The sequence below is a fragment of the Xiphophorus couchianus genome, chromosome 4 (genome assembly GCF_001444195.1).
Source record: "Xiphophorus couchianus chromosome 4, X_couchianus-1.0, whole genome shotgun sequence".
In the NCBI taxonomy this organism is placed as follows: domain Eukaryota; kingdom Metazoa; phylum Chordata; class Actinopteri; order Cyprinodontiformes; family Poeciliidae; genus Xiphophorus; species Xiphophorus couchianus.
The window spans coordinates 34467200-34488269 of record NC_040231.1 but is presented as its reverse complement, the minus strand read 5'-3'; the positions used below and the strand labels follow the sequence as shown (position 1 = coordinate 34488269).

Below are 21070 nucleotides of genomic sequence, written 5' to 3'. Positions count from 1 at the left end.
GTTCACTGTAATGTTTAAATACCAGAATCAAACTGCTGTCAAAGTGCAGATGTGGGTCATAATTACCTTTTATCCTCAGTATTTTACCATGATATCAAATATAGAAAAGAATAAAAAAGAGAACGTCCACAACAGTACAAGATTCCATGTCCTCTATCATTATTTCTTTCTTACTGTTCCAGCATTGAAAAGCAAGCATTTAACTGTGAAAGAAATGTAAGCTAACTCTAGTCATGCTACAAATCTTTTATTGATTTAGCGTTTATTAGGAGATAAAAGTTGCTTCCTGACTTTCTGCCATAACTTAAAATGTTTCTCAGTGTAGAGTTACTTCAGTGACCCTGTCAGCCACACAGGGTCAGCAGAGGGCTACCCACTGCAGGACGCTGTCCAGTCCTCCATCAGAACTCTGCAAATCTGTGAAACTGGAAAAGTATCAAGGTCATGTCATCATTCTTTAAGTAAAATGCACTAACACTACATCATGTCATCTCCAGCCATGTAATGAAAAAGTAAATTCAGTGCAGTCATACACACATTCCAGCTGGTCCTGATCTGTACTTACTTCATTCAACAAAAGGTAAGAAGTGTCGACTGTTTTGTTTTGTTCAACATTCTTTTTCCTGCTTGACACTTCTTTTCTTATTTACTGTTTTTCTGTTTGTTTTCAGGTGCAGTGAAGCCAACATGAAAGCAGCCTCTAGACATCAAGTAAGCTATTTTCTTTTTATATTAAGTTCTATTGCATAAATCTCAAGACCCTGTTTATATAATCTTTATGGAAATTCCAAACTTGCAATTTTCACTGGCCTTCTCTGTCTGGGAGGAAGAATGAGTGGCGACTCTTCTGGTTCCAGAATAAAACTTTTAATTTGACATAATATATAAATCAGTAATATATTAGAGGGGGACGCTATGAGCCAGTCAAGTCCAAATCACCAAGTAAAAGTGAGGAATCACATTTATTATTGATTATTGATAGCCAGTGAAACTGGAAACATTTTCTCTGGTAATGTAACAAAATCAGACTAATTTGGGAATGCAACAGTTGAAACAAATGTTTCAGATATTTTCAGATATTTTGCAGTCTATATTCAACATTGTGGAGATTGGTCTTTCAAACAAGTAATGTGATGTAAAACAATGATTTTGACCTTACACAACATTTTACAGGACTTGTTATTAAGGTTAAAGTCAAAGACAGGCCTCTGTGTTCATAGCTTAACTTTTGCTTTGTGCAATGTAATGACTGTTTAAAGGGTTTGATGTGAAAAAAAGTGTTGGCATGGACTGCTGTGAAAACTGTGAGATTGGAATTTTAACACATGGTGGTGGAAAATTACTACAAGTTAACATCTGCTGATCATGTTATATGAAATGCCTGTGAACTCTCACCAAAAGAACTATTTGGGTTAGATGTACAAGGCTGGGAGTTGTTTTCTACAGCTGCATCAGAACCAGACAGTCTCGCACCTTGCTTTGAATTCCTTATCCTTGGTATAAAACTCATGTGTTGTCTCTGCCTGGCAGAGCTTTTCATCCACACCTTCTTCATTATTGATTGTCCTACAAGCTCTGTATTGTGCACAATATATGAATAAACCTGATTGAGTGACTTCACCTGACAGTGCTTGGTAAAATAGTTTTTTCCACAACAATTTGGTGCCGTGACCCGGATCCCTTGACTGGACATCTGAGGACGTCGACAAACAGCGTTTGGCCAACCTGGACTAGACTCCAGCCTCAAACCTCGTTTAGGATTTGAGAGAGAAGGGGGCTGTTGGTCGGCTCCATGGCTCCAGTGCTAGGATCAACGAACTCAAAACCACTGTTATCAGGTGGGATACTCAACTCATGCTAACAAACTAACTTTGCAAATTCTAAATGATAAAATCTGAAATAGTAAAGGATCTTTTCACCCTGGGGTATAGAGATTGACGGTATTAAAAGAAAAAGTCGGGTTAAAGTCCCAGGAAAATAAATAAATAAATAAATAAAAATTTAATAAAAAAAAAAAAATTAATAAAATACATATATATACCATCCATCCATCCATCCATTTTCTGTTCACCCTTGTCCCTAATGGGGTCGGGAGGGTTGCTGGTGCCCATCTCCAGCTACGTTCCGGGCGAGAGGCGGGGTTCACCCTGGACAGGTCGCCAGTCTGTCGCAGGGCAACACAGAGACATACAGGACAAACAACCATGCACACACACACTCACACCTAGGGAGAATTTAGAGAAACCAATTGACCTGACAGTCATGTTTTTGGACTGTGGGAGGAAGCCGGAGTACCCGGAGAGAACCCACGCATGCACAGGGAGAACATGCAAACTCCATGCAGAAAGACCCCGGCCGGGAATCGAACCCAGGACCTTCTTGCTGCAAGGCAACAGTGCTACCAACTGCGCCACTGTGCAGCCCACACATATATATACACTGCTCAAAAAAATAAAGGGAACACTTAAACAACACAATTTAACTCCAAGTAAATCAAACCTCTGTGAAATCAAACTGTCCTCTTAGGAAGCAACACTGATTGACAATCAATTTCACCTGCTGTTGTGCAAATGGAATAGACAACAGGTGGAAATTATTGGCAATTAGCAAGACACACTCAATAAAGGAGTGGTTCTGCAGTTGGGACCACAGACCACTTCTCAGTACCTATGCTGTCTGGCTGATGTTTTGGTCAGTTTTGAATGTTGGTGGTGCTTTCACACTCGTGGTAGCATGAGACGGACTCCACAACCCACACAAGTGGCTCAGGTAGTGCAGCTCATCCAGGATGGCACATCAATGCAAGCTGTGGAAAGAAGGTCTGCTGTGTCTGTCAGCATAGTGTCCAGAGGCTGGAGGCGCTACCAGGAGACAGGCCAGTACACCAGGAGACGTGGAGGAGGCCGTAGGAGGGCAACAACCCAGCAGCGGTCTGCTGCCTGCAACATCCTTCAGCATGACCGGTTTGGCGGTGGGTCAGTAGTGGTGTGGGGTGGCATTTCTTTGGAGGGCCGCACAGCCCTCCATGTGCTCACCAGAGGTAGCCTGACTGCCATTAGGTACCAAGATGAGATCCTCAGAGCCCTTGTGAGACCATATGCTGGTGCGGTTGGCCCTGGGTTCCTCCTAATGCAGGACAATGCTAGACCTCATGTGGCTGGAGTGTGTCAGCAGTTCCTGCAAAATGAAGGCATTGAAGCTATGGACTGGCCAGCCTGTTCCCCAGACCTGAATCCCATTGAGCACATCTGGGACATCATGTCTCGCTCCATCCACCAACATCACGTTGCACCACAGACTGTCCAGGAGTTGGCGGATGCTTTAGTCCAGGTCTGGGAGGAGATCCTTCAGGAGACCATCAGCCACCTCATCAGGAGCATGCCCAGGTGTTGCAGGGAGGTCATACAGGCATGTGGAGGCCACACACAATACTGAGCCTCATTTTGACTTGTTTTAAGGACATTATGTAACACAGATGAGAAGGGTATTTTATATATTAGATGAATGGGCCAATAGGTTCGACTATCGGAGCATAGTGGGGTGTTTAAATGACACACAAAGGCAGTTAAATGAATTTAAAAAAACTGGCTTTAGTGACATAAACCATGAAATTAACAAACAGTTATACAAGACACACAATTATGAAAATAAAATTACACACAATAAAATACAAAAAAATAATACAAATACTTGGCCAAGTGCTAGTTCTCAGTTTTGAACCTTTTGGGTGCACCCTGGTAATCTGAATTCTAAATCGTAATAGGCAACAGATCAATCAATTCCAGTTCCAATTAGGTTCAGCTCAACACCATTCACATGAGGAGAATTTCCTACATAGCAGTTTGTTACAAAGTACCAAATAAAAACCAGTCCAAAAGGTGAGATCAGAAATTCCAGGATTAAACAATAAAAAGAAAAATGTCAGTCAGTGGTCTCACTCCTAACCAACTGTGTGTGAAGATGTGAGTGGTACCAGCCTACCACACCGCGGGGTGCAGCAGGACTCCAAACGGAAAAGAAGGAATCCAGGAATCCAGTTCTTTCTAAGTCCAGGTGGGAAGGCTCACCATCAAAGTCACAGGAGGAATCCACCTCAGGAACAATCCAGCATAAACAAAAAACCTGACCTGTCAACAGACAGGACCAGCAGAATCATAGGATTTTATTAAGCTGTTCTAGCTTTAATCCTTAAATCATGTTTCTGTATATTTGACATCAATTACTGTAAATTACAAAAGCATTTCTTCAAACAATATTAAACATTACATTTTATCCAAAATCAGTAAAAGTTTACATTTTAATAATCAAATAGTTCAGATAAACAATATTATTCAACAAAAATGTGATAAACAGAACAAAAACCCAAATGAAAGGCACAGAATATGCTCACCGATCTCAATGCGACACGTTAGGGACAACAATATGGTGGCTCTCAGTCCGGACCCGTGAGGCACTAGATAGTGTAATAAGGCATATTTTCCATGCTTTAGCCTTGATAATATGAGCTATCATTGTGAACAAAGTAAGAATATAACGTAAATTAGGTTTTACCTTCAACTGAACGGAGAACAAGATGAACTTAAAACGTTAGCCTAGTAGCCGTTAGAGCTAAACCAGTAGCCGTTGGCCGTTAGAGCTAACGAGTCAGCTCTAACGGTGTTCAGCAGAAAAAGTGAACTTGTCTTTCCTTTTCTTTTTTTTTCACTTCACGCGTCCAGCTTAGAAGTCGGATGATCTGGGAAAGCGTTTGTTTAGAGTTGTATAACTGTTTTAAAACAGAGACTCTCACGCTGCCCAGCTTAATCGTTTCCGGATCTCTCTCGCTTACACACTCAATGCTGCGGAAGGGCGGGTCCTGCAGCGGCAGTCCGAATTCTGATTGGTTTAAACTCACTGGAAGCTAAACTTCCTATTGGCTAGGTAGACCACCTAGCTTCCCTAACCTCCGTTTCTTAAAGAGGCATCCCCATTTTATGTGGGTTACAATTACATTAAAGTTGGATCAGCATGTAGTGTTATTTCACTTTAATTTTGTGTGTGGCTCCAAATCCAGGCCTCCATTGGTTAATACATTTGATTTCCATTGATGATTTTTGTGTGATTTTGTTGTCAGCACATTCAACTTTGTACAGAACAAAGTATTCAATGAGAATATTTCTTTCATTCAGATCTAGGATGTGTTATTTGAGTGTTCCCTTTATTTTTTTTTTGAGCAGTGTATATATATATAAATAAAAGGGTGGGTTAGAGTCCCCCCTATTGTTTGGGTTCGAGTCCCAAACCAGGTTAAAGTCCCACAGAGAAAAGGAACCTCTGGTTTCTAGGTTAGAGTCTTAGTGAAAGTCCTTATTGGTAAATAAGGTAAGTATTTTCTTGAGTTTTGGTTTTCTAAATTAAGGGAACTAAACCTTTAGAGAATCCTAAAGACCTTGATCAGAAATAAAGGCCCCTCTTAAAGGAGTAAGAGGCAGAGCGACCACAAAGCTGATTTGTTGGATTTTGCAAAGACGTTTGCAGTCTAAAGAAGAAATCCCACCCAATTCAAGAAGAATGGGTCTAAGTGGTTCCAGAACTCAATCTCCTCCTCAGGGTGAATTGTTTGATTATATGATAATGAAATATTGAAAAAAAGCAGAGGACAACAAATAAAGAATAAAAATTCTGAACATAAATCTTTTGTGGATAAATTACAGGCCTTAATATGTTTAAAAATGTGTTTGTCTTTTTGTGTATTTGAATAAACAAAATGATTTTATTTCTTAAAAGGATCAATCAATTAATTTTATTTATAAGGGACCCTTTCTTACTAAAAGCAGCTCAAAGCTGTACAACCAGTTAGCCCTCAGGTTTCTCTGACAAACCAGGAGCCATAATACTGGATGGATAGTAAATGACTAAAACTATATGATCAAGCAAAAGGTTAAAATAAGATTCATAAATACATATGTATAGAAAAAACGAGGAAAACAACAAAACAAGCCCTAATCGATTTCTACTTGCTTCTTCTCTTTCCTTCTGTCTGAGCCTCACTGCAGTGCATCTGACCTCTGACCTCAACTCCTCAAACCTGGACCAGATGCTGTCCCTTCTACAAAACCAGTTAATGAAAGTGACCGAGAAGATGCAGAGAATCAAGAAGACAAAGAAGACCTCCATCACCTCCAGACACTGACGTGTCTGTTGATTCTATTTTTTTTTGACACCAGAGAACTGATGGAACATTTACATTCAGGGGATCACAACAACCTCCGCTGGTCTGGCGTCCAGTATCAGCGTAGAGAGAGAAAAACTAAACAAAGCTTCAGAGCTGTGAGAGAAGAAGACTCTGAACTGTTTGACGCTTGTTTCATCTGTGGACAACATGGACATTGACTGAGGGACGATCTGGACAACCCAAACATCCAACACCAGAACCAGTTGGACTGACAGGAAGCCGGAGGAGAGAGACGGGGGAGGATTTCGCTGCAGCGACGCCGACACCAAGAGGAAGGGGAGAGGAACGAAAAGAGACATTTAAGATAAGTTATAAACATACAGCTATAACACACACGCACACACACACACACACACACACACACACCCCGCCACTGCAACGAAGACAGCTTGCTACTTACCCTGTTGACATTTCGAAATTCTTTAGAGAGAAAAGAATGACTTAAAGAAGAATGACTGTTAACTCTGAGTCCTGAACAGCAGGACCAATACTAAAGATCCTTTAATGGTCCACGAGCCATAGATTGAGAAACTGTGAAGGGAAGCTGCAATTACTTTAGTTCTGCAATGAAATAGCAAAATTATGCCATTGAAATATAACAAGTAAAACAGGTTAGAGAACATTCTAGGAAAAAAATGGTTTTGAAATAAAAGTTTTCAAATAATAACTAAATAATTAAAAAAGCTGATATAAAGGCTCATCCTGTTGATCTCACTCCAATTATTGGAAGAAGATCTCAGATCAGTTTCCTTTGGTTTGTAGTCACTCCCAGGCTTTCAGGTAATCACTTCCTTTTGCTACTGAACTAAAAGCTTCTCTAACCTCCTAATGCCATTTCCATAACTGTCTACTGCAGCTTCATCAGTAGAGCTTTTGCTTCAGTGGGTGATGGATGTTGAGCCTTATTGTTCTCCTGGTATGGATTAGCCTAGCTCGCCTGGCTGACTGTGGTGTAACAATTGCTTCCGTCCTGCTTGTCTCTGATGGAGGCAACCTGATAGCGAAGTGATTTCCTGCAGCAGAAATTTATGAGGTTCTGCAGAGAGTTGCAGCGGTATTTCTGGATCCTGCCGGCCCATTGGTCTGAAGTGGCGCTGCTACCATAAAGAGGTCTGGCTTTCCAGCTGAGGTGGCACTTAACACCATATATACATTTATTCTTTATTGTTTGGGACTTGGCAGTATCTCCCTCTTCTTCTGCTGCAGCTCCTTGTCCTCATCACTCCTGCAGCTTGCTCCATTCACTCTGCCAGGAAGCAGCAGTGAGAGGCACCTTTAGATTTGCTTTACAGGTAGGACAACAGAGGATCCTGAAAATGCATTTGACTGAATATGTTTTTAAATTGTTGAACAATGCATGACACTTTGATACATGGTGAAAAGTGCCAGATACTGAGAAAACGCTCAGCTTCCATTCACATAGAGACTTTTGGTCAGGATGAGCTAATTTAAAGTTTATTGCTTTATGTCAAATAAAATCATTGCATTTTATTTTCATTGCAACAAGGTTTATTCTTGATTGAAGTATTCCTTTTGATTCCTGCTTGGCGTTAAGTTTAGTAAGCCTGCTTCTGGACCCGGTTGGTGTCAGTAACTGTATTGACCTTAAGATGTTTGAATCACTTGAACTGCTGCGACTCGCTGCTGTGAGCCACATTTTTGTCCAGCACTGGTGTCTATTTGTGCTCGGCCCTTCGGCTCACTGTTACCAGTTCAGGCTCAGGTGATATGTCTTCCATAAGGCCAGCTGTTTAGCACAGTTACTGAGGCATCTGGCCCCACCCAGCTAAGACTGGCTGCTTTGGGAGCCGGATTGTATTTATTCTAAAACATTTTCTCTTTCCTGCAGAGAGATAGTTTGTGTGCCTAAAACTGTTTTCTCTGTCTGAACAGGGTGTGAAGATCAAGCACAGCCAAATGTCTGAGTAAGTATTAATATCCAGATGCTTCTGTTGATATTTTATGTTATCCCAGGATCATTCAGATTTTAATTCTCCAAATAAATCCAACGCCTCAAAATCTGATTTCTTTCTTTATCAAAACTCAAGAACAGTTTTCATAAAGGTTCTTTGACTGCTTCGATTTCAGTTTATAGTACATATGTTCGCCAACCTTCCTTAAAACGTGTCATTTGTTAACTTAAGATTGCTGATTGATGTACCGGCATATATAATTGATTGATTGATTGGTAAATACATATATCAACCAATATGGTGCCTATTGGTGGGATTCCTTTTCAGCCTTAGCTGTATGGCAGGCTGTCTTAACATAAAATTGTTTTCTTTTCTGACTATCTGTGATCATTTTCTAGATATCAACAAATTCTTCAGTTACATTTTGACTGTCTGAAATGATCATTTAAGACATCCGCATGACTAAGAATCTAACTTGACTTAAGAATAATTCAAGATATCTTCAGTTAGTTGAAGATATCTCTAATGATGTGACCGGGTCACACATCCCTATGATTCAAGATTTCCCAAATGCAATTAAGATTTATCAAAATGAGAATTTTAGATATCTGAATTTAAAACTGCATGACCCCTTGAGCTGCCCAAACAGTTGCCTGCAGAATTGTGTGTGCCCAGCAACAAAATTGCAAGAAAATGCAACAATTTAAAATTTCAGCACTACAGGATACGAGGAAAACTCGAGGAGAATTTATACACACACTGCACTTAAAAATAGCTATGAAAAACTAAATTGCTCCTGGTAACCTACTTCCAAGCTGAAAATGGTACATTTTATTTTATTTTATTTTTCATTGTTTCAAACTGATTTTAAAATGCTGCATAAGTCTGGGATACTATGATTTTACAGAATAATTATTCAAGATATCATTTATATAATCTTGACTGGTCAGGATACAGATTCAAGATATCTCTGATTCATTTGGAGATCTCCTAACAGGAATGTTGAGTAGTCAAAACAATTCTAGATATCTCTAAATTAGTTCTGCATTATTATTAATATTATTAATTTTTTTGATTCTGCCATTTAAAGCCCCTTAGCTGTCATGACAACAACACAGACACATTGACTTAAATATAAGTGAGGGTGACACTTAAAGGGTGAATTTTACAAACCTACATATCTCTTATCTAAAAATGCATTTACAATATATTTACCTGGAATTATGACAGAACAAAAAATGAGACGTCTCAAATTTACTTTATGACTAATCATAATTTAAATGTTATCTGACATATATGTTTCAGCAATTCATTATAGATATTTTGAATTGAAACCTCTACAACTTAAATTAAAATCTGATATCATTTATACAAGTCAGAATAAGAGTAAAGATATCTTAGAGAGGTATTTTGTCTTGTTAAAATATAATTAGAAACATCTTTATTAACTAATATGTCAAGTTGTAAGCTATCTTTAATGTAAGTGGGGTGAAGCCTATTTTATGTAAAACCAGTTGCCAGTTGCTCCTGCTGCTAGCAACTTTGGATTCTTGCTGATTCATTTCTCTTTACATGCTTGTAAATTTTTGATTCTTGGTTTTTAAAATGTACAACCTCTGTTTAAACGTTCTGATGGGTGATTTTGTCATTGTAGGTAAAATTTAACTGCTAAATGAAACTCAGAGTAATGTTTTACATAATAATACTGTATTATTAGACATAAACAACAATCCATTTAGTTGCAAATGTAACACCCCCCCTAAACTTGCAGTTTTGTCTATGTGTCAGGTTTTCTGCTAATCGCAATAAGAAACTGAACTAAGACAATAAAAGTTCTTAGGATTTTCAAGAGCAGTTTAGATGGAACCTGTTCTGTACATTTCTGTTAACCACACTGTAAAAGACCAAAGACCTAGCTGTCTCCTGTCACTGTGTTGCTGTAGTGGCTGGCATATAGTTTAGTATGTAATATCAACTGACAATATCTTCAAAAAATAAAATATAATAGTAACTGATATCTCATTGATTGTTTGTCCTCTCCTTACAGGGGAAAGAAAATGACATCGAGCCGCAGGCATCAACTGAAGGTCTGAATTTAACTTTGCTCTATTTTTGTATTGAGAAAATAAAATTGTTAGGACAGTTCCTTTCACTAATTCAGATCTGTTTCTACAGAGCCTGATGCTGCAGATTGCTACCAAATGGCTCGAGGAGGAGAAGAAATCAATTGCAGCTGCAAAAGAGGCCTACCTTGCTGAAAACTGCCCACTGCCTGACCTCAGCGGAGACACAGCTGCCCTCACGGTGAGAGCGAAACACACTGAATCCAGAGAGGTTCCTTCTGACACTTAGTCTAACACAGGGACTGCATCTTAAAAAAGGGATTTATCCCAGGTAATAGACAGCAGGTCTCCACATAATGAAGACATTTCTGGCTATGTTTGGAAAGGAAACTTAGAATTTATTTTATCATTTTTTCAAATGAAATTTGTTTACTAATTTTATGTTTTTAAAGCTTAAACATTGAACTTCCCTGTGTCCCCAAATAGTAAAAATATGTTTCAGAAAATTTAAATCTGGAACTTCACTTCACTTGAAGCAAAGAGTAGATCTTTGAACAAGATGTTAAAGATCACCTCAAATATTTATGGAAATAACCAAAGGGGCTTGAATCATACACCAAGATAGTAAGTGGAGAGCAGAAAACTGAACAGGGCAGCGCTTATATTTAGGACAATAGATGCTGATCTGATTTAGTGTCAGGATCTGTTCCTTAGCTGTGTTTATTTTGAGTTTCTGTGTCTCTTAGTCTCCGTGTTGTACTGTCTCCCCTTGATTGTTCCCAGGTGTTTCTTGTCTCCTTGATTACCCTCTGTGTATTTAACCCCACCTGTGTTCTTTGTTCCTCGTCGTGTTTGTCCAGTACCTGTTGTCACTATCTGCGAGCTTCTGCATCCGCTCCTTTGTGTTGCCTGGACTTTGTATGTTTTTGGATTTTTGGACTACTTTCATTATTAAACCATCTTATTCATCTTACCCTGGGTCTGCTGCCTGTGCCTCACCACCCAAATCATGACATGTAGAGTCCTTAAGAGTCTGGAATTATGTTAGGAATCAAACTCCCTTGCCATCCTCTTGTCTCAAAAAATGTAAGAATTTTGTGCAGATAACTTTTTTAAGTTTCCATGTACATGAAAAGACAGTAATGGTGTGTGAATATCTGTAAATGTAATACAGTAATCTTTAAGCCTGAAGTCTTCTTACATTATATCTTTATGGTGTTTTTATTAGTTCCTTTAGTCATAAAACAGTACAAAAAGTTTCACAAAATGTTTTAAAACAAACAAGACTGTTGTTATTTAAAATAACAGTCAATATTCTTGTCATAGATAACTGCCATAACTGATTAAATCTAGTTATGGCATTTATAAGTTGCTGAAAATATGCATTGTTTCTGTGAATCCACAGGAAATCTGCAAGCAGCTCCATGCTGCCATTGACAAGATTGATGAGGCGAGGTATGATGCAGAGGCCAAAGTTCAGAAGGCTGATAAAGAGGTGAGAGACAACCAAGAGCAAAACTTTAGAAACCTTAAAGATGAAGTTATATTGAAAAGTCAAATCCAATATTCAGAAACCATTCATTTGATTTCCAGAATGTTCAATACAAATTTTACACATTGTACATAGCTTTATGAGTGGTTCTATGTGTTTATTTCTACTTGTTCTACTGTGCCAGGAGAGAAACAGATCGAGTGGACAGAGTCCACAGCTCACCACTGAGAATGCTCCTTTAACTGACACCTGAGATTTCAGTTGTTAAGAGACTAAAACTGTAACTAAAGTTAAAAACACAACAATATTCAGTTCAATATTACATTCAGTTCTAACCAGGTTCAGGGAGATTTGACTAAAAACCTCAAACTGTCGTTTCTCTTGTCCCAGATAAAATCAAAGGCCTTTCATTCTCAACTGCAGTGGAGGTTGTTGTCAAAGACTTGTCAAATTATCAATGAAAAAATGTGATAATTCTTTTCTTTTCATGGGTTTGCATATTAGTGAGTTATTAAAAGACTCCAAACACACTCTAACAAGCACAAATCCCTTTCTATTAGCACATTTAATATTCAGAAACTCTTCAACTGATATGAGTGTTTTAACTTTTTTTGGATGTACGGACCCATTCAAAGCATTGGAATACCAAAAAGTCCATTTATTTCAGAAACTTTATCACTTATAGATGGATGTTTGAAAGCCTTTATTTTTATGAATTATAATGATTTTTCATTTGCAAGTAATAAAACATGACATTCAAAATCAGAATATAATGTCATACCAATAAAAAAATATATTTTGAAAAACATAAATGTGGGTTTAATGAAAAGTATGCTTAATAACTGCTTAAAGATTATTATTTTTAAAAGGTACTTCTAATCTGACAAATAGATTACCAGGACATATATTCTGACTTATTGAATTTGTTCCAGGGTGGATATGAGACTATACTATACTATAAGACTTCATCTGTTAGTTTCATACATAGAACAATGGGTCTGTTCAAAAGTTTCACATTTTAATCTCTTTTGAAGAATAGTTCTGCTTTGTGGGAAAGACAATGTTAATATGTGCAAAGTTAAACAAATAAAGGTTATTTGTTGTGACTGTCAAAAGGACAACTTCTTCCATTGAATAAAATGGTAAGAGATGTGACCAACATTAACCGAAATCATTACATGTTAACTTGAGCTTTAGGCCTTTGTGTAATGCTCAGCTGTGTGATTTGTGCTAACGCTATTCAGTGTCCTATTCATTTCTTTGTTTTTACAATCTTTAGAAAATATTTCTAGCGGTGCTAATTTGCTTTGCTAACGACAGGAAACACAGCGTGGTTACATGGTCAATGTCAGCAGTTGGTCGTCTTTGTGAAGAAGGAATCTGGTCACTTCCTGCTGTTGAAGGGTTAACCCCTTAGTTAGCTCAGCAGGCCAGTTCTGTCCCTCCAAGGCCTTCATAGCTGGAGCTCTGTGGGACCAAGGCAATGTCTCCAGCAAGGGCGTAGGTTTGGTCTAAGTTTTGGTGGGACCTTACAACTTACTCACCAACTCACCAGCATTTAAAATGAATGCTACCACTGCGTAGTATATTGAAATATTAAATTAATCAATGTCGATTTTCGTTTATTTATTTTGTTTTTGTTAAAAAATACATATGTTTTTTTTTTTTTTTAAATTAATATGGCAAAAATTGGTCGGGACTATTTTATATCCCATGAATATTGGTCGTGACATGTCACGACCAATATTCATACCCAAACCTATATCCATACCCAAACCTACGCCCATGGTCTCCAGGCTTGTGTTTATTGTGAAAGTGAGATGTGAAGCTGAGCATTTGCACACAGACCTTTGTCAGTGAGTGTTTTTTGGGAGCTGAAGACTTGCAGTGGCTTAGAAGGCAGAAGATGCCATAGATTGTAGGAAGTGCTAGAGACGATGTAATTTTACTGCCTCATGTGCCTTTTATGTTTTGTTGCAAGTTGTCTTATCAGTGGAAACTGCTTGTTTCAGTTCCCCTTTTCTTGCTCTTTTATGTTTACATCTATGTACAGAGAGAGAAACTCAAGTCAGAAATATGAGTCAGCCCAAAGAGAAAAACACCCTTTTACTATAACACCCTTAGACTGTAAGAACCTAATAGTTTGCCACCCTAAAATTGTGGTCATATGTTCACCATATACTTTGCGCACCAAAGAAACTATAACCTGCTCTAAGGAGCTGGTGCTTAGCTCCAGCAGAAATTGGGTAAGAGAAGAAGTAAATCACAGACAGGTATGCAGGTAACAACCTGCACACACACGCACATATGCACAAAATGAAACTCACCCCTAAATCAACTTTTTTTTGTTAATAGGCTCTGTCTTTTTGTTCCTGTGCAAATTTTGACATTTTTGTGCAATTCTTTTAGTTTGGCATTTTTTGGCCTAAAACTTAGAGGCCTCAGTACTTAGGCAGTTGAATTTTTCTTTTGGCTGCAGCGGTACGACTTGGTACAACTTTGTCACAGCCATTCAGGTATAAAAGCTCCTACAACAACAATAACAACAACATTAGAGAGATATACAGAGCATTGCGCTGCAGGTTGGTGTGAACACAAACCTCTGTCAGGAAATGACAGATGTTTCCAGCAATGTGTAACCTTAGGCAACATGTATAACCTCTGCATTTTATGTGTTGAACATTGCATTCATTGGTAAATATGTCACTAACATGTAGATTTTGTTTATTATGTGAATAAGCATTTCTTTGTCCCCAGATTGAGGATCTGAAGCTGAAGGTGGTGGATCTGGCTGGAGTGAAGAAGCCCGCCCTGAAGAAGGTGCGTATGTCCGCCGACGCCATGCTGAAGGCTCTGCTGGGCTCCAAACACACGGTCAACATGGACCTGAGGGCCAACTTGAAGCAGGTCAAGAAGGAGACCAAAGAGGAGGTGAGGCTCAAAGCTCTAACAAAGAAAATTGGCATCAGGTTTTCACTGTTTTGCACCTTTAACGTCTACCAAACAGCCGTGACTGCTAATGAACTTTGCTTTAATGCCTTAGCTACGTATTGCACTTTATGTACAATCCTCTTTTTTATAACTAATAACAAATCAAGAGTAGTAATCATACTTTTTTTTAAAGTACTAGAGGACATATTTTACAGTAAACAACACAAGACTTTTCCAGCCAAGAAACTCTAAAGAAATCAATGGAGCTCTTTTTCATTTCACAGAAATCTGTTGAGTTCTTACTTATTTCAAGCGCTAGACATGTTTTGTCAGTTTTGTGTATTAACAATTCCTTGTTGTATGATCCAGCCAACAGAAGCAATCGGCGACTGGCGTAAGAACATTGAGGACAAGGCCGACAGGAAGAAGATGTTTGAGTCCTCCTAAAACTCTGCAGGACTGTGGCAGATGATAGCAGGGGAGACAGGTCTGACTGACGGGGTGCACCTCTGTATCCCCTGTCAGGGCCCAGAGCGGAGCACTCTGTCTTGCTTTTCTAATTGTCTGTGAGCACACTATACTCCTGTGAGAGTATAACTACTGGCTGAGAAACATCACATCAGAATGTACCAGTTTTCATGAAAGCAGTAGAAATAAATGCTTTGAAATATGAGTAATTTTGTTTGTTGCTGCTTTTATTTACTTGATAGATCACATCATTCAAACTGACACACTGGTGATTATTGACGAATAGACACATAACATAATGTAGGATTTACTTTGATCATTTCCAGTAAAAGGTCAATTAAATGAACTGCGACAATGTTGCCAATCCTAATAAGCCTCTTTTGGAACCCCTAACCATTGAACATGGGGATTCTCTCACTGTCAGTACGACATGCCTTTGTCTCTGTGGGCTGAAGGGATCTTTGTGGTTTGGGAAGATGCTTTTGTTCAGACTGCGCTGCATTGAGGGAAACTGCAGATGCTTTAAGTGTTATGGAATGTGAGGGGCACACGGTGAGGTTTAGGTAGGAACACAAGACCTGAAGGCCCCTGAAGCCCAAGTTTCAGGTTTCTACATCACAACAATGGGTCGCAAAAAGGGGATTATACAGTTTGGGCAAATCTAATCTGGGACATTCAGATTAGCATTGGGACATTGCTAATCTGGACTGTCTGGGAGACAGCATGGACTGTCTCCACTGGGAGACAGCATGGACTGATATTCCACTAACACTGACGTTGGTTTGTCTTCTACAGCTACCAGACAAATGAGTAATTAGCCAGTTAGTTATTGTACTCTGCTCACTTGCAAAGAAGCAACAATTTCCCTTCTTATATCTCAAAGTTTCTATGTGAGTAATGTCTAGTTATCCATCGACAGTAAACTTGGTGGAAGGAGCTATGAGCTCAGTCGGAAGACGGGGGCGGCTTGCAGTGGGGCTGGGCTGGGTGTATTTCAGGAGCTCGCAGGGCCATTGGTCTGACTTTGAAATTCATTTCCATAAAGAGGCTCTCAGCATTCTGCTGAGGCATCTCAGGCCACCATATATACGTATTTAATTTTTCTCTGTCCGTGGCTTTGGCAGTGTCCGCTTTTCTTCCAACAAGTGTGTCTTGTCCTCCTTCCCTCTCTCTCAATAGGTGAGAACTCTAACATTTTTTTTACTTTCTCCAGTCTTTTTGAGAGCAGCATCCTTTACTTTAAACAGGAAGCCAGAAAATGTGAAGCAGAGTGGTGACTTTAGGTGACATCATTTCAGGCTACTTCACCTTTGACCAATTCTGACTCCCTAACTTCTCTCTCGCCATGCTTCTAGGACACATGCAACTTTCTTCCGACATCTTTTACCTTAATGTGTTTCAAAATCAGTTTGCAGCTCAACAGGATGAAGTGTATGCCTTAAACGTTTTATACCTGGTCTACTTGTATTTCTTTTAAATGATGGTTGTCTATCAGGACTTTTTTTTTCAAAAGATAATGTTTTTAATTATATAATCCCTTCGTTAAAAGAAGTCTGTGCTTTTTGGAAATGGTTAGTTAAATTGCCAAAGTTCATCAAAGTGTATGTTTTTCTCAATGACATTTTCCTTCAACCCTGTTAGTTGACAATGAGGAAAATTTGATTCATTTTGCAGGACATCTTTCTTGCTTTTAGATTCAAATGTAGAAATTCAGATTCTGTTTACTTAATGTTCCTAAAAATAATGCATTTTGTGGTGAATAATTCAGCTAAATTTGAAATAAAATGTACTTCTACCCATTAAAAAATAATAACAAGGATAATACTAATAATACTAGTTCTTTTCACTTAAAACATTTTTCTCAACATGCTGATAGAGAAAAGCAATGTGACCTCATTGGATCAGTAAAACGTCTTCTTTTCATCATCATGGACCATCCATTAATTGGACATAAAAGCGACATGTTGGACCTTGGCTGACTGGCATTGCTGTATAGAATGATTTTACATGATCGGATGGTGTCTGAAAAAGAAGTGACACTAGAGCTGGACCTTCCCAGTTTAGTTCCGTCTATGTTGCTGTTTCTCAGCTGCGGCCTCAGATCGCATTACGTTACAAATTCTGCTGTGCATCAGTGTCCGTCATGCTGATCTCTGACAGCTGATGTTTTGGCTCCAGCAGCAGAGGTCAAATGCACTCATAAATTTCCTGTAATTCATGTGTGTTTTGATGCAGATTGTGAACTACAAACGCCATCAAGATGTCAGAGTAAGTTTAAAAGTCTTCTCTCGTGACTGTTGTCAGTTTGCAGTCTCTACCCAAAAAGTTAAACTGATTAGATGTCACAGTTTTTGTGGGGTTTTTTTGTGTTTTTTTTTTCTTTTTCAAGAAAATGCATTTTGGAAAGTTTCAGTTTTTCCTCAACAGTGACATTGTGACTATGAAAAATCTATCCAAACAGGAAAAAGATGACATCCAGCCGTCGGCACCACCTAAAGGTATCAAACACACACACGCGCGTGCGCACACCCCATCTCACAAGCCTGCTGCTACAGAAGTTGGAAAATCAACATCTTGTAGACAGTTAATTAATAAAGACAAAATAATTATCCATACAACACTGGTCTTCTGTATCCCATGACAAATTCAATTTACAGATTTAGATAAATTAGGATGGCAGAAGAAATAAAACTAGATTGTGTGTTTGGTGGTGTTTCCTTCTACAGAGCCTGGTTCTGCAGGTTGCTCAGACTTGGCTGGAGAAGGAAAAGAAGGAGAGAGCCGAGGCCAAAGAGGCCTACATGGCTGAGAACTGTCCTCCTTCAGACACGAGTGGAGATCAGGCTACGCTCATGGTGAGTCACCGGCCGCAAACATAAACAAATTTGTATGAAGATATTTCCAGACCTAAGACTCCCATAGGTCTGGAAATATGGGAAGGGAAGTAAGTCCAGCCATCGAAGAATAAAAAAGGGCAACATTTGCTGAAGGTAGACAGCTGAGAGAAGCAGTGACACTTTAATTTGATTTCAAAAAGATTCTTACATGTACCGCAAAGGTTTCTTGATTGTTCATGTTTAAGTAAGTTCAGATTCTGACCTCTGAACAACAAAAGCCTAGAGGTAGTGGACTTAGAGTTTCCATAAGTAGATGTAACTATGAATCATGACAACATGTTGGTGGAATGACAGAGCACGGATATCCAGTTTCTACAACAAAATCTTTGCCAGCCCATTTCTTACTAGTTTTTTCTGTTTTTCCATCTACATTCACTAACAAATCAGAATTTGACAGATGAACACAATCAATTATCCTGGTTACATGTTGTACAAGCATGCTGAATTTATAATATGGCTCCATTTTGAGACATGGAACCACATAAAATATAGTACTTATAAAAGTTACAGTGCTTATAAAGGTTGTAGGATTAGTTAGAACACAAACTAAAGAGGTAGTTGCAATGTTGTAGAAATCAATAGAAGTAAGCAGGTCCACACCCTAACATGAGCTCTGCCGCAGATCTTCCTTCATGACAAGAGTTTTTATTTTTCATTAGATGTGATATAAAACAGTCCAGGTAAAAAAAAATGTCATTGTTATTATGTTATATATTATTCTGATTTTGTGTCAACAGGAGCTCTGCAAGAAGATCCATGCTGCCATAGATAAGATAGATGAGGAAAGGTACGACATTGAGGCCAAAGTCCAAAAGGCAGACAAAGAGGTGGGTCACATGTGACCACAAAAACACAACAAAAGGTCTAAACGGCAGAAAAATCAAGTGTCATATTTGCTCGTAGATTGAAGAACTAAAAATCAAAGTGGTGGATCTGGTTGGAGTGAAGAAGCCCGCCCTGAAGAAGGTGCGTATGTCCGCCGACGCCATGCTGAAGGCTCTGCTGGGCTCCAAACACACGGTCAACATGGACCTGAGGGCCAACCTGAAGCAGGTCAAGAAGGAGGTCAAAGAGGAGGTGAGACACAAGTTTTTATCAAAATTTCACTCTACACAAAAAACTATTATCACTGTTCTTATGTCTGTGATGCTTTCGTAGACATGTATATTGCAATTAGAAAAAGATGTTTCTGTGCTCCACAGCCAGCAGAAGCAGTGGGTGACTGGCGTAAGAACATTGAGGACAAGGCCGACAGGAAGAAGATGTTTGAGTCCTCCTAATTGTTCGCTGCTGCTCGTCTTTCTGTTTACATGAACTCCACGTGTCTTATGTGCCGGTTGGAGCCGGCGACTAATGTTCATCACTAAGGGTTAGCGTGACTCGGGGGAGTCTTTCTGCAAGACATATGATGTATCAGTGACTGAGAGGGAGATTTTGCACTTTTGTTGTAGTCTGGAGGGAGGGAGGGGAAGAGAGTGGAGGTTCAGGTTCACCACAGAAACGTTGCATCTTTGGTTCCATACACAACAGTAAAACACAAAAAATCAAACACTTCATATAATAAAATCAAATGTGGAAGAAGATACCTGGTATGTTTTGTCTTTTTATTAATGTCACATTTTTTTTATTTTTACTTTGAAATACCATAAATGGAGGGGGCCAGTCCTGAATGTTTTTCTGCATGGAGCTGCATGTTCTCCCCATGCATGTTACAAAGAGTGTGTTTGTGCATGGATGTTTGCCCTGGTTGTTTTTGTGTTGTCCTTTGTTGTCCTGGTGATCTGTCCAGGGTGGGCCAGGCCTCTCGTCCAATCAGCTCTGGAGAAAGGCTCCGCCTCCCTGATGCAGCAGGTATAGACCAAAGATGGATGGATGGAGAAGTGAAGTAGCAACGATTAAAAACAGACCTACTACAGGACTGTCCTACTTTGCTGGAAATTAAATAAATAAGTAGTTACCCACATAAACTCAGTCAAATTAATGTTGAACTAAGCCCATGAAGTTTACATCTGTGACATGTTTTGATGTGAAGTAAGTGAAACTCTTTAAACTGTCCAGTAAGTGTCAGTTTAAAAATGGACAAGCTTCTTCAGCTGAATACAAAGGAGGTACAATGTGTAATAAATAATCCAACAGCCAAAGCTTTATTATGCAATCAAACTATTAAAGCTTATTTGTGTTAGAAATTCAGTTCCAGTCTGCCTTTCCATTAGTGCTCCACATCACTGCTGTCCAGATTTATACAGTGCCTTTCAGCTCTTTTGTATAAATATGGAAGTCTCAAAAGTGCATTTAGAGCAGCAAATCTTCTTTCAATGTACTGTAGTTATATGATCCTATTTTAATGCCACTGAAAGAGTCTTTAGGAAATGATAATCATTTTCCATTTTACAATAACCTGTTTTAACACCTTAACTTAGTCAATTATGACAGGTTCAGATTTATTCATAATATAAATATCTTCATATTTAACTACAGGTATTTTTATATTAAAATCTAGTACTGTCGGCTATATTATTGTTAGTAGCATTACTAATCTTGTTTGTTTTATCTTTTCAACACTTTGTGACATAACTTAATGCTCCTGTTGCACGTGAACTTCCCCAGTCTGGGACAATAAAGGACATTTCTATTGTAAACCATTTCAGGAGTGTAGAAAAAGACATTAATAAGCTTTATGTGTTCATGGGTAAAATTGTAGTTTACTATCAGTTTTTTTGTTGTTTGTTTTAGGTGTAAGCTTAAACTGAGATAAAACAGTGTGTCTAACGTATTATCCTGAATACTGGAACCAACTAAAGCAAAAAGAAAAAAAACTCCCACCCCCCAAAAAATGATATTATAGGGAGATGAAAATGATTTTTCCTTTTGTCTTTAACTAATCAACTCACCTGACGTTCTTTAACATTTTGATTTCTCAGTTTGATTTCTTTGAATTCCCTCATATTTCCAGAAATGCTCCCACTCCTTGTATGGTGCTTTGGGCTCTGCCTCCAACTTGCCAGAGGCCTCAAACACTCCAGGGCTCTAATGTTTCCTGAGAAGCTAACTTTATCCTTGTAGCCTTTGGAGGAATGTCACAGAGATGCCTT

General features: G+C 38.8%; 2 protein-coding genes and 1 long non-coding RNA gene across 5 annotated transcripts; 2 read left to right on the top strand and 1 right to left on the bottom strand.

Moving 5' to 3' along the window:
- The first annotated feature begins 263 nt into the window (after positions 1 to 263).
- On the top strand, positions 264 to 15290 carry LOC114143135 (troponin I, fast skeletal muscle-like). 3 transcript variants are annotated; one of them, XM_028014933.1, is made up of 8 exons: positions 7210 to 7324; positions 7421 to 7506; positions 8108 to 8139; positions 10175 to 10214; positions 10303 to 10431; positions 11596 to 11685; positions 14440 to 14613; positions 14983 to 15290. In XM_028014933.1, the coding sequence occupies exons 3-8, from the start codon at positions 8132 to 8134 to the stop codon at positions 15058 to 15060; spliced, it is 519 nt and encodes a 172-aa protein (XP_027870734.1). In that variant the 5' UTR covers positions 7210 to 7324; positions 7421 to 7506; positions 8108 to 8131; the 3' UTR covers positions 15061 to 15290. The 3 variants fall into 3 exon arrangements, with proteins under 3 accessions (XP_027870733.1, XP_027870734.1, XP_027870735.1); XM_028014932.1 differs by lacking the exons at positions 7210 to 7324; positions 7421 to 7506 and adding an exon at positions 264 to 711; XM_028014934.1 differs by lacking the exon at positions 7210 to 7324 and having other exon boundaries at positions 7395 to 7506.
- LOC114143144 (uncharacterized) lies at positions 3588 to 4979 on the bottom strand. The gene is made up of 3 exons (XR_003595172.1): positions 4552 to 4979; positions 4391 to 4453; positions 3588 to 4127 (listed from the first exon to the last, which is right to left on the bottom strand). It is a non-coding gene; the product is annotated as an uncharacterized LOC114143144 (long non-coding RNA).
- Positions 15291 to 16135: 845 nt separating the features above from the next.
- Positions 16136 to 19556, top strand: LOC114143138 (troponin I, fast skeletal muscle-like). Its single transcript, XM_028014939.1, has 7 exons — positions 16136 to 16260; positions 17317 to 17349; positions 17543 to 17579; positions 17808 to 17936; positions 18716 to 18805; positions 18882 to 19055; positions 19181 to 19556. Exons 2-7 carry the CDS (start codon positions 17342 to 17344, stop codon positions 19256 to 19258), a joined length of 516 nt encoding a protein of 171 aa, XP_027870740.1. The 5' UTR covers positions 16136 to 16260; positions 17317 to 17341; the 3' UTR covers positions 19259 to 19556.
- Positions 19557 to 21070: the final 1514 nt, after the last annotated feature.